General features: G+C 52.4%; 1 protein-coding gene and 1 long non-coding RNA gene across 2 annotated transcripts; one reads left to right on the plus strand and one right to left on the minus strand.

The window, feature by feature from the left end:
* Positions 1–1,018: 1,018 nt before the first annotated feature.
* Positions 1,019–5,162, minus strand: LOC310830877 (uncharacterized protein; the record flags this gene model as incomplete). Its single annotated transcript, XM_083710710.1, has 2 exons — positions 1,019–1,544; positions 2,771–5,162. A coding segment is annotated over one exon (2,379 nt), but the record flags the coding sequence as incomplete, so codon positions are not given.
* Positions 5,163–7,858: 2,696 nt separating this feature from the next.
* On the plus strand, positions 7,859–11,003 carry LOC310829148. The gene is made up of 2 exons (XR_014557192.1): positions 7,859–8,477; positions 9,708–11,003. It is a non-coding gene; the product is annotated as an uncharacterized lncRNA (long non-coding RNA).
* The last annotated feature ends 2,522 nt before the right edge of the window (positions 11,004–13,525 follow it).

Below are 13,525 nucleotides of genomic sequence, written 5' to 3' on the forward strand. Positions count from 1 at the left end.
TATATTGTAGCGAAGAAGAAGGTAAATAAGACATGCCCCCCCTTTCCGTATCAATAAACAAATTTACATCTTTTTTTAAATTTTCTCACCAATTAACCCCAGCAAAAACGCCTCTGTTTTTCTTTTTTTTACTAAAATTATACTTAAACACCTTTTTAAATTCATTATATAGCTATTTTACCTTCTATGTGGCACTGAAGCAAAACCTTTCAGTCTTGCTCACAACTTTTGCGGCACATTCCTGCTCCTTGCAAGTCAGCCCATTGCCCCCCCCAAAAAAAAAACCCTGCTATCTAGTCTTATTCAAGAACTGGGCCAGACCCTTCAAAAAGGCATCAATTCATTCTCCAATGGTCAGCGACCACTGGGTTTATAGAATCCTAGAACTGCTGAAATTAAAAGACGCCTGCTCCTTGGGAGAAAGGCGATGGCAAACCTAGACAGCATCTTAAAAAGCAGAGACATCACCTTGCCAGCAAAGGTCCGTATAGTTCAAGCTCTGGTTTTCCCAGTGGTGATGTATGGAAGTGAGAGCTGGACCATTTAGAAGGCTGATCGCCGAAGAATGGATGCTTTTGAATTCTGGTGCTGGAGGAGACTCTTGAGAGTCCCATGGACTGCAAGAAGATCCAACCGATCCATTCTGAAGGAAATCAGCCCTGACTGCTCCCTGGAAGGACAGATTCTGAAGCTGAGGCTCCAGTACTTTGGCCACCTCATGAGAAGAGAAGACTCCCTGGAAAAGACCCTGATGTTGGGAAAGATGGAGGGCACAAGGAGAAGGGGACGACGGAGGACGAGATGGTGGGACAGTGTTCTCGAAGCTACCAGCATGAGTCTGACCAAACTGCGGGAGTCAGGGGAAGACAGGAGTGCCTGGCGTGCTCTAGTCCAGGGGTCACGAAGAGGCGGACACGACTAAACGACTAAACAACAACAAGAACTGCTGAGCTGGAAGGGACCACCAGAGTCATCTAGCCCAACCCCCACCCCCCTGCAATGGGGGAACCTTTTCCCCCCAACGTGGGGCTCAAACCCACGACTCTGAGATGGAAGAGTCTCCTGCTCTGAGATTGGGTTTCGCAGGGAGGCATCTGAAACAGTGGGAGTGAGTTCCTCTGACCCCTTTTCTGGCTGCAAGCTAGAAGTTTATAAAATAATGCATCGCCTGGATAAAGTAGCTAGAGAAATGTTTTTCTCCCACATGGTCAAGCCATGAAGCTGAATGCTGGAAGGTGCTGGGCAGGTAAAACAAAACCCTTCTTTGCGCAGTGCAGAGTTAAGCTTATGGAACTGCCTGCCACTGGGGGCAGGGAAGGCCACTAACCTGGATGGCTTTAAAAAAGGATGGGACAAATTCATGGAGGAGGAGAGGGCAGCCGAGGGCAGCTGGACAATAATACTTGGGAACCCCAGGACTGGGGAGCGGTTGTTATGCTCAAATCCTGCATGCTAGTTTCCCATATTGGGCATCAAGTTGGCCACTGTGAGAGCCCCATGCTGGATTTGGTGGGTCCCCTTTGGCCGGACCCAGCAGGCTCTCCCTATGTTCAAACAGTGACTGTGTGTCCGCCCCGCCCCCCACTTTTTAGTAAATATCTCTATGTGCGCATTTGCATATGTGCTTAGGAAAAAAAACATATTGGTACAGTGGTACCTCGGTTTAAAAACTTAATTCGTTCCAGAGGTCCGTTCATAACTTGAAACTGTTCTTAACCTGAAGCACCACTTTAGCTAATGGGGCCTCCTGCTGCCGCCGCGCCGCTGGAGCACAATTTCTGTTTTCATCCTGAAGCAAAGTTCTTAACCCGAGGTACTGTTTCTGTGTGTGTGGTTTGGGAGCTGCACCGTCGGGGGGAAAACAATGCTGTCCAGGGTTGTAAAGACTGCGGAGAGAATAATTGGGTGCCCTCTTCCCACCTTGGATCAAATCTATGCTTCCTGGTGCCATAAGAAAGCGGCAGAGATCGCGCAGGATAGTGCGCACCCCGGAAACGATCTCTTTCAGCTTCTGCCTTCTGGAAGAAGGTACAGGGTTATAAAGACCAGGACTAGCCGCCTGAGAAACAGTTTCTATCCAAATGCGATTTTAGTTCCAAACGCAGCATAAGGAGTCTCTATAGTATATTGTATTTTAAAATGGGGTTTCAGAGTTTTTTTAGGGGTTTTGAATGTCTTAGGTAGATTTTTCAATTTCATTGTTCTGTATGGGACAATGACAATAAAGATATCATATCGCATCTGTAACCTGAAGCGTATGTAACCCAAGGTACCACTGTACTTATTCCAAAATATACAGCAGTTCATACCCATTACAAAGCATATTTTTTAATAAAACACTGAAATAAAACAGCTATCTAATCTAAAAAAGAAAAGAAAGGCAGAAAGAAGAAAAGAAAATGAGAGAGAGGAAAGCAAGAAGAGGAGGAGAGAGGAGAGATTAAAGAAAGATAATATGGAAGGACTTCTGGTTCTCTGTCCTGCAGCTAAATGCAGTATCCACTCAGAAAAATCCAGCCATTCTATCTTCTGGAAACCACTTTTTATTTTCACTCTTCGAATCCTGATATTACAAATTCATTTTCTCTCTTTTAATGCAAAAAGACCCTGCCTCTAAATGGAAACACCCACCTTCCTTCCTTGGAGGTTTTTAAGACGGCTGGGTGTCCCATCTGTCATGGATGCTCTAGCTGAGATTCCTGCATTGCCGGGGGTCGGACTAGATGACCCTCGGGGTCCCTTCCGATTCTACGATTCTCCATCCCTGCACTCGCAGGACCTCCCTACAAAGTGGCGGTGCCATGCTTCACCCGCACAGCTCCAATGGCGTCTTGCCCGCGATCCAAGCTGTAGGCAGAGGGCGCCCGGCCTCGCCTGCGTTGCCAGGGCCACTTTTGCGTTGGCCCCGGCAGGCTGACGAAGAGCCAGCTGACGTGGCGGGAGGGGGCGGCCTCAAACACCTTGCAGACGCGGTAGGTGCGGGGCATGGCGAGAGGACTCTGCGCCTGGGGCCGCTCCAGCTGCCCCCCTCGGGGAGCGCCCATCTTCTGCAGCTGGCGGTACTTGACCAGCCGGGGCCCCGGCCCACCTCGCAGGGTTGGGCGCTGCAAGCTGGCACACAGCCACCCCAACCAGCACAGCAGAGCCAAGGTGGGCAGCACTGCCAGTGCCAGGCAGGCAGCGTAGAGGATCAGGCGCACCAGGCAGCAGTGGGCAGCCAGCCAGCCGGCCCAAGTCCTGGGCGACCAGTGCCAACTCCGCTGCGGGGCTGTGGCTGGCAGCAAGGAGCAGTGGCAAGGGGCGGGAGGAGGGCAGCGACTGGGAGCAGGAGTGCTGAGAGGTGGCAGGGCTGGCGAGGCCGCGGCACTTGGCAGAGGATGGGAAGTGGCAGCCATCGCCGTCGGAAGGGGTTGGAGAGTTGATGCGGGCAGCATGCGACTTGTGGAAGGGACTGGCTCCGGGGTGGAGGTGAGAACAGGACCGGGGAGGTTTTCTGGAGCCGTAGTGGGGACACGGGGAGATGGTGCGGTGGTGCTGGGAGCAAGTGTGGCGACGCTCGTGGTCGGTGCTGCGGTGGAGGGTGGGGTGCGGACACGCGTGGTCGGCGCGGCAGTGGAAGGTGTGGTGCGGGCACTCGTGGTCGGTGCTGCGGTGGAGGGCGGGGTGCGAACACGCGTGGTCGCCGCGGCAGTGGAAGGTGTGGTGCGGGCACTCGTGGTCGGTGCTGCGGTGGAGGGTGGAGTGCGAACACGCGTGGTCGGCGCGGCAGTGGAAGGTGTGGTGCGGGCACTCGTGGTCGGTGCTGCGGTGGAGGGTGGGGTGCGGACACTCGTGGTCGGCGCGGAGGTGGAGGGTGTGGTGTGGACACGCGTGGTCGGCGCGGCGGTGGAGGGTGGGGTGCGGATACTCGTGGTCGGCGCGGCGGTGGAGGGTGGGGTGCGGACACGCGTGGTCGGCGCGGCGGTGGAGGGTGGAGTGCGGATACTCGTGGTCGGCGCGGTGGTGGAGGGTGGGGTGCGGACACGCGTGGTCGGCGCGGCGGTGGAGGGTGGGGTGCGGACACTCGTGGTCGGCGCGGCGGTGGAGGGTGGGGTGCGGATACTCGTGGTCGGCGCGGCGGTGGAGGGTGGGGTGCGGACACGCGTGGCCGGCGCCGCGGTGCTGGAGACCAGTGTCGTGTGGACAGTGTCGTGGGGCTCAGGGGTGGCGGCGCCCCCTTCCCCTTGGCCCCCGTCGCTGTCTCCCTCGGGGCCCTGGCAGTGCGCCTGGAAGTGCATGACGGGGCGCCCCTTCTCGGGCGCGGGCGCCTGGCACTCCACGCTCTCGGGCTTGTTCTCGGTGATCTCCTTCCCGGGGCCTTGCACGCGAGTATACACGCTGGTCTCGTACTCCAGGATGTAGTCGCGCAGGTAGACCAGCGCGCAGTCGCACAGCCAGGGGTTCCCCGCCAGGTACAGGTAGGCGAAGTAGTTCTTCTCGGGGAAGAAGCGGTCGGGCACCCTCTGCAGCCGGTTCCTCTCCAGGCGCAGGATCTCGAGGTTGCCCAGCCCGGCCAGCAGCCCCCCGGGCAGCTCCTCCAGCAGGTTGTCGGCCAGGTCCAGGTCCCTCAGCTTCTGCAGCCCCTGGAAGGCTCCCTCGGGCAGATCCCGGATCCCGTTGCCCTGCAGCTCCAGATCCTCCAGGGCGCGCAGGGCGCGGAATCCCCCCGCCGGCAGCCGCGAGAGCGCGTTGTGCGCCAGGGCCAGGCGCTTCAGCGCGGGCATCCCGTGCAAGGCGGGCAGGCTCTGCAGGCCGTTGTGCGACAGGTCGAGCTGCTGGAGGCCGGGCAGCGAGGCGCCGCCGGTGTCCAGGGCGCTCAGGCTGTTGTTGGACAGGTCGAGCTCCACCAGCGCGCTCAGGTGCTGGAAGGAGGCCAGCGAGACGCGGCTCAGGCGGTTGGAGCCCAGCAGCAAGATGCCCGTGTCCGTGGGCAGCCCGGGGGGGACGCTGCTCAGCCCCCGCCCCGCGCAGCTCACCTGCAGCAGGTCCTTGATCTTGTTCATCTCGGACTCGCAGGGCGGCGCGGCCTCCGGGGGGGCTCCGGCCACAGCCACCAGGGTCGCCAGAAGGAGGCGCAGGGCGCAAGGCAGCATCGCTGGGGAGGCGGGAGAGAGGAAGGCAGGCAGTCACAGAGGAGCCAACTCCAGGGGGGCTTGGGCACCCAGAAGAATATAATTGGGGGGGGCGGGCACCCCCAAAGTCAGTGGGCAAAGCTGGCAGGCGGCAGTGGTCCTGCCTCCAAGAGAAACAGTTCAGCTCCCCCCCCCCCGGAGCCAGCCAGCGAGGCCCACTTTCCGTGGGGGGCTCGGACACAGAGGCAGAAGGGTCCCCGAGTCCCTCCCCAAGGAGAAGGGGGTCTCGCTGGCTGCAGGGGGGGGGGGAGAGGAGCTGCCACCGCTGGCCGCTGCAACACGGACCTGCGATGCCCCAGGTACATGCCTGCTGCACATGGTGCGTGTGACATCGCGCACACTAGGTGCAGCCATGTGCAGGTGACGCCGCACCTCTGCGTTAGGATGGCGCGCACCCACGGTCCTGAGGATGAGGTGGGAACCCTGTTCAGGCCCGTCTGGGATGTCAGGGGGAAAGGGCGCACGGAGGCGCGTGTGCTGAGTTTGAGCGCATCGCCTCGAGCAAAGAACAAGGTTGTCTCTGAGCACGTGCAGAATACTGTTCCTTCTCCTTGGGGAGCCAAGCCAGCTTTCCTTCTGCATGCTGAGAGAGGTGTGTGCGCTCCTCACTTACCTTTTTTATGGGGGGGGGTGTCTCTTGGGCTTCCTGCCAGCAACTGCAGCAGCATCACTGCCGTGTCCCCCGCCCAGCCTGCACCCAGGACTTGCCCAGCCGGGGATCCCGAGGGGCAGGCCAGGGAGAAGGGCCTCTGACGTCAGAGAAGGGGGAGCAGGGGTCCTATGAGCCCCCGAGCAAATGCATCCTGTCTCAGAGAAGGTTTTCCAACAGGCAATGGAGGGAACTATATTCCACCACACAAGGGAATTTGAAGAGACCCTCAAGGGACATCTAGTCTAGCCCCCTGCTATGCAACCAAACATTTCTGCAAGCGATTCCGAGTTAGGGTGGTTTCCTTGTGGGTCGATCTCTCTCTCTCACACACACACCACACACACACACACACTTTCCTTTGGGCTGATGCTGTTCGCCAAACTGGATGGAACCTCAAATGTCCAGATGCGCCCCAAATTCAGCTCGGCTGGATTGTGACCTTCCAAGCAGAAACCCCGAGGGAAATGGCTTTGAGGTGCCTCTGGGGGGGGGGGGCGACCCAGAAACACAGGCTGGTCTCCTGGGGAGGCGGGGGGGGGGTCTTCAGGCCCCTGGTCTTGCCTCTTAATTCCAGTGGGAAGCCCCAGGAGGCTTGACACCCAACAGCCGGAATAAGGGGAATCCCTGAAGGGGGGAAGCGAGCCTCCTCTTCTGGCGAGGAGAGACGAAGCTGGATTTAACGAATTTCTTCTGCCCCAGGAGGGGTGGGGAAATTGTGCCCCCCTCCTCCCGCTCTTGCCAGACTACAACTCCCATCATCCCTGACCATTGGGGGCCCATCTGTCCTGGATGCTTCAGTTCAAGTTCCTGCATCAAAGGGGGTTGGACTAGATGACCCTTGGGTGCCTTTCCAGGGCCACAATCACCTTCCATCACCTCTGTTTCAAAACAGCAGCGCTGGTTGCCCGTTTCATTTCCGGGCCCAGTTCAAGATGCTCACACTGAGGTTCCAAGCCCTGAAGTATTCACGACCCCCAAACACCTGAAAGACCCCCCTCACTCCCTCCAGACCCTCCCAAGTGCTGAGGGGAGCAGAGGGGGCCCCTCGGGATTCCCTCTCTCCTTGGAGCCTTGGTGGGGGGTGACATTCTGGGGGGAGGGGGCCTGCCTTCTCTGTGGCGACCCTGACCTGTGGAACTCCCTGCCTAAGGAGCGTCGCCTTGCCGAAGACTCTCGTTCTCTGGCTTGACTTCTTTTGACACTCGAGGGCTATTTTTTATGATCCGCCTTATTTCTGTGGTGGTTCAGTTACTTAAAGGCGTTTTTAATTATATTGTGTTTTGATGCGTCCTGGGACCTTAGGATGAAGGCTGGGTAATCAATCAATCAATCAATCAATCAATCAATCCTGACTGCAGAACAAGCACCCCATTCTCCAGCGTGCGAACCACAAACTTTCTCGCCACAGCCAAGAACATGGTTTCCCCTTCTCGTTCCAGCCTGACGAGGAATTCTGTTGCACCCAAAAGCTTGCCCGCTGCTTTTCCGGCCGGGTTGGCAAGAGCAGACCGTGGGGTCTTCCAGCAGAACTCCCTCCCCTCCGCAAAAAATGAACGTCTCTCTCCCCCCCCCCCCAATCTTACCTTCCTCCTGCGCTTCTCCTGGTCCCACTCAACGCCTTGCTCGCTCGCTCGCTCGCTCGCTCTCTGGCGCCCTGACTCGAACCCACAGCCCAATCTCCTGCGCCCTGAGCAGCGGAAGACCCTCTGTGGCTTCCTGAGCCCCCACCGCCCGCCTCCCCTTCCAGCGCCCTCCCCAAGCAAAAGACAAGACTGGGACTTTCCTGGGCGAGGAACTGAACCCAAGTCTGCCAGCACCAGATTAGGGCTCCCGTCAACTGGGGTTTCGTGTGGCAGCGGCTGCCCTGCGGAACTCCCTGCCTCTTGAGATCCAGAAGGCGCCTTCCCTGCATTTTCAGCACCTGCTAACAACAGGCAAGCCTGTCCCCAGTCGCTTAGAAAACTGAGACGAGTGTAAAATAGTTTCAGCGCTTTCATCTTTTGTACCTTTTATAGCACGGCTGTGGATTTCTCTCTAAATTTCCCCGTTTTACCTCTTTTTGCAAACCTCTCCGAGTCTCCTTTTCTTTTATTACAGTCAAGTGGCGTATATAGGTTTTGTGAAATGAATAAAGTAAGAACTGGAGGAGGCAGCGGCAGCCCCGCTCCGGACTCACTCATGATTCCCAGTTACCGGGGTTCAGAATTATTCCACTGCAAACGAGAAAAGACACGAGTTAAGAATCCAGAGACGGGAGAAATAGGATTTATCCGAGAAGGTCTTTGATTTCCCTAACGAGGCGTGGTAACCCTATGGGATGTTATCATCACTGATGCAGCCAAAGACAAGATTTCCTCTTGCCCGGAGGGGACCCCCAGGGGAATGGGGCTCCAGCCAGGAGGACTTCCTGGCACACCTGGTCTGGAGGCCCCTCCCCCTGGGCGTGGCCAGGTAGAGGGGCGTGGCCCCGACAGAACCTGCAAAACTCATCCTCTTTCTTTGCTGTCTTGCCAGCAGCCCATGGCTCATCCTCACAGAGTCTGGAAGCCACAAGGGAGAACGTCTTAGGCTTAGCTCAGACTTCTTTTCTCTGCAGATTTAACTGGAACCACAAGACAAAGCCTGCCTTTCCGATTTACTGCTGTGATCTGAATGTAAGTAAACTTTACTCTTGCTTTTGAACAAGACTGCTGTGTAGTTATTATTATTTTGATGAGGGAATTAAGCGGGGAAATTTGCCAGCGACAAGCCAGATGGACAAGCCAGACTGCATTGCTCAACTTAAATGATTCCAAGGAATCCATCCACTTGCTTCCAGCAAATGTGCTTCTGTTCTTTGCTCACTCGCCTGAGTGAGGAGGGATAAAATTTAATCCATATATCCTCTCCTGCTTTCCTCAGCATTCCCACAAAGGGTTATGGGGCCCAGAGTTGAGTATTTTTGAGTATTTTTGGTGGATGGCACTGGATTGAGATCCTGAGCTGAAAAGTATTTTTTTCTACTTCCTGGTAAACACATGGTCTATTGTTCCATTGTGTGGGGGGATTAAGCTCCCCTCCGTTCACGAGGCAGTGAAAAGTTGCTTTGAATTTTGAGGTTTTGATTTTGAATGTTGACAATGTTAACGGAGAAATCTGAGGGTCCCCCATGGACAAAAGAACAAGGACCCCAGCCAGGAATACCAGAGCAAAACAGCAGCCAGTGGCTTGGTCTTGATTGAAGGCTGTCGCGACAGGACTCCCACCTGCCACCAGGTGGAACAAGATGGAAGCCCCGAACAAAAGAGAACCCAAACTTTTATTAGCTGCTCACCCCCCCCCCCAAACTACATCACTCGTACATCACGGTTACATCATGAAAGGGGAGGTCTAGTGGCAGTAACCTGAGCATCCTGGACCCTGCCCCATGGTTCCCCTTGCCCTCCACCAAACACCCCTCAAGTGGAACAAAATAGATCTTTACATTTCCCTGTTTCCCAGCCAAGTGAATCCCACCCTTTTGCCTTCATCTGGGTTTGTTCTTTCTGGAATGGCTATCTCTCTGGCACTCAGGTATCAGGATGTCAGGGGTTATCACTCAGGCAGAGGGGCTGCTGAGGAGCTGAGCTCACCTGTCTAGATGCATTTCTGAAGTTTCCCCAGTGAGCCAGTACATAGATCCATTGATCAGTGAATTTTTACATTTGGTATCGTGCAGCAAAGGCCCTATGAATAGATAGGAAGAAACTGTGATGAAGTGTTTTGTGGGGACAAGTCACAAAAGCGATTGTGCTGGTTTTGGTAGTGGGCTGCATGTGCAGGATATCTGCTGGAGGGGCAAACACCCCCCCCAACCTATACATAACTTCCTGCAACAATTTTCTCAAATTTTGAATATTTTTCAGATTTTGAGATGGCGAGTGCAGCTTTCTCCGGTTACGGATACCGAGCAATGCCTAAGTTAAATGAACACAATTTTCTTATTTGGAAAAAGCGTCTGGTGGTGATCCTTGAAGCGGAAGGGAATTTAGATGCAATTGAAAATCCCATGCCTACTGGCACGAGCGAAGAAGATTTGGCTAGAATTGAGTTGTGGAAATCGCAAAACAGCAAAGCCAAGGTAACCATATTAGATGGGCTTGAAGATGAACATTTGTCGCTAATTGACAGTAGAGACCATGCTGCGCAAATTTTAAATGATTTGGAGCGGATGTATGGAGGCAGCGTGAAGAGTGAATGGGAGCGTTCGTCTGGAAACATCAGTAAGTGTGCTCAATGGAGAAGATTAATACGCGATCTTTTAAAGCTTAGAATGAATTCTAAAGCAGAGTTTTCAAAACATGTGAATGAATTTACGGCTATACTGCAGAAAATACAACTGACTGAGCGTCCATTTGATGAAGACCAAAAGGTTGCGTGTTTCCTAGCAACACTGGGACCCAAATTTGATACATTTGCTTACTTAAGGGAGGATAAAGGCCAATCAACTTTTAAAGAAGTGATTGCCTATTGGAGGCAGAAGTGCCAAGGGAGAGACGAGTCTCCAGTCAGAAACCTAAGGAGCAGTGACACCGATTATGTCTCTAGACATCATGCGAAGGCCAAAGGCACACCTAAGAAAGTTGTGTGTTTTAATTGCCACAAAGGAGGCCACATTGCGAAGAACTGCAGAGCTCCAAAAACACCAAAACCCCTTCCTTTTAAGCAAGAAAAGGAAAAGAAGAGGAATTATCAGCATCCTTGCTTTTGCCAGAAAAGTGCTTAACTGCTAATAATCACGAAAACAAATCAAGTTAGCGGGGCAACGTCCCATTTTTCATATAATAAGGACTTCTTTGAAGATAATATTGATAAATCACAAGGTGATGATATTGAAGTTGCAGGTGGTACATTCGTTCCCTCTGTTCCAGAACTGATTTGCAATATGCTCAGTGTGTCTACTTTGGGCAGAAAAGGTTTTCTTTCTTTTTAAAAAATATTTTTTTATTAGTTTTTACACATATTTTCCACCATAACATCCTTTTAACATTTTAAAATTTTTGGCTATCGCAGCCTAAGACTTCCTTCATCCTCGACTGCTGGTTTTCTAAAGTCTTTATAATTATGCCTTTTGTTACTATAATTATTGCTATAAACTCAAATTTCCAATGCATCTATTCTTAATTCTTTTCACAATAATTTATAAATTACTCCTTACAAAACTTCTTCTAACCCTACAATTGCTTTCCAAATATATCAAAAACTTCTTCCATTCCTTTAGGAACGTCTGGTCTGCTGCTTTCGAATTTTCTCTGTTAGCCTCGCCATCTCAGCATAGTTCATCAATTTCTCTTGCCACTCTTCTTTAAATGGTATTTCTTCTTGCTTCCATCTTTGGGCTAATAGTATCCTTGCTGCAGATATCGCATATGAAAACAATTTTTTAGCATTCTTATGAATTTCTGTACCCCCAATACCCAACAGAAGGACAGAAAAGGTTTTCATGTACAGTGGTACCTCGGGTTAAGTACTTAATTTGTTCTGGAGGTCCATTCTTATCCTGAAACCGTTCTTAACCTGAAGCAGCACTTTAGCTTATGGGGCCTCCTGCTGCTGCCGTGCCACCGGAGCACAATTTCTGTTCTCATCCTGAAGCAAAGTTCTTAACCTGAGGTACTATTTCTGGGTTAGCAGAGTCTGTAACCTGAAGCGTATGTAACCTGAAGTGTCTGTAACCCAAGGTACCACTGTAGTATTTGGAAACCGAGAATGCAAAGTAACTAAGAATGGTGAGGTCGTGGTCCAAGCCAAGCGAATAAATGGTGTATATGAGGTTAATCTTTCAGTACTTCAGTCTGCAAAAGTGGTGCGCTCAAACCACAAGGATGAACTGTGCACAGAAGACCCTTGGGGTCTCTTCCAACTCTATGATTCTATGATTCTAATGCAGTGGGAATTCTGAGTAGAAAGGTAAATGTTCCCACTGAATATGGCTGGGTGGGTGTGAAAAGATTTCTTCGCTATCTATATAGCGTATAATATAGGGGTATAATAAGCTGTAAATTAAGACTACCAGCTGTTAGTAATCCTGAAATGATTGGTTTTACTGATGCAGATTGGGCTGGATGCACGACTGATTATAAATCCACAGGTGGCTATGTGTTTATGTTTGGAAATGGTCCCATTTCATGGGGGGGGGGGCAGTTATACAGTCATACCTCGGGTTAAATGTGCTTCAGGCTGAGCGTTTTCAGGTTACGCTCCACGGCGACCCGGAAGTAACGGAACATGTTACTTCTGGGTTTCGCTGCTCGCGCATGCGCAGATGCTCAAAATGATGTCACGCGCATGCGCGGAAGTGGCAAAACACAACCCGCACGCGCGTAGTGGCGCAGTTGCATGTTACGTTCTACTCAGGATGCAAACGGGGCTCTGGAACGGATCCCATTTGCATCCAGAGGTACCACTGTATACAGAATTGTATAGCGTTCTCTTCCATAGAGTCTGAATACATTGCGGCCACAGAAGCGTGCAGAGAGTTGGCCTGGCTCAGTCAGCTAACCAAGGAACCTGTCTGCCTGATGGGAGAAAACCAGAGTTGCCTAAAGCTGTCCCAGAGCGAGAAATTCCACGCCAGGTGTTTGCGAGGCTGTCCAAGATGGACTTGTGGAGATGTCTTACTGCCATGCCAAAGAGATGACTGCAGACATCCTGACGAAGCCCCTACCAGAGGAGAATTTCCAGAACCTTTGTGTCAAGCTGGGACTCTGGGTGGCTGAATAAAAATTGTGTATATGTGTATGTTGTATTGTATGTGGGATGTATCATCAGTGATGCAGCCCAACACAACCTTTCCTCTTGCCCAGAGGGGACCCCCAGGGGAATGGGGCTCCAGCCAGGAGGACTTCCTGACACACCTGGTCTGGAGGCTCCTCCCCCTGGGTGTGACCAGGTAGAGGGGCGTGGCCCCGGCAGATCTTGCAAAAAACGCATCCTCTTTCTTTGCTGTCTTGCCAGCAGCCCATGGCTCATCCTCACAGAGTCTGGAAGCCACAAGGCTTAGCTCAGACTTCTTTTCTCTGCAGATTTAACTGGAACCACAAGACAAAGCCTGCCTTTCCGATTTACTGCTGTGATCTGAATGTAAGTAAACTTTACTCTTGCTTTTGAACAAGACTGTTGCTATTATTTTGAGGAGGGAATTAAACGGGGAAATTTGCCAGCGACAAGCCAGATGGACAAGCCAGACTGCATTGCTCAACTTAAATGATTCCAAGGAATCCATCCACTTGCTTCCATCAAATGTGCTTCTGTTCTTTGCTCACTCGCCTGAGTGAGGAGGGATAAAATTTAATCCATATATCCTCTCCTGCTTTCCTCAGCATTCCCACATTTCTACCCCTTTGGCTGATTTTTTTATTAGCATTTCTCATGCTATTTTAAAAATCATCACCATCATTTATTATTATGTATACCCCGCCCATCTGGCTGGGTTTCCTCAGCCACTCTGGGCGGATTCCAACAAAATATTAAAAATACATTAAAACATCAGTCATTAAAAACTTCCCTAAACAGGGCTGCCTTCAGATGGGGGGGGGGCTTTTTGCATTGCCAATGGCAATGACATCTGATGGGAAGGCATTGACCAGGACAGGTGCCACCACCGAGAAGGCCCTCTACCTGCTTCCCTGTAAGTTGGCTGTTTGCAGGGAGGGAACTGCCAGAAGGCCCTTGGAGCTGGGAT

The sequence above is a fragment of the Podarcis gaigeae genome (genome assembly GCF_964106915.1).
Source record: "Podarcis gaigeae genome assembly, chromosome: 13".
NCBI lineage: Eukaryota > Metazoa > Chordata > Lepidosauria > Squamata > Lacertidae > Podarcis > Podarcis gaigeae.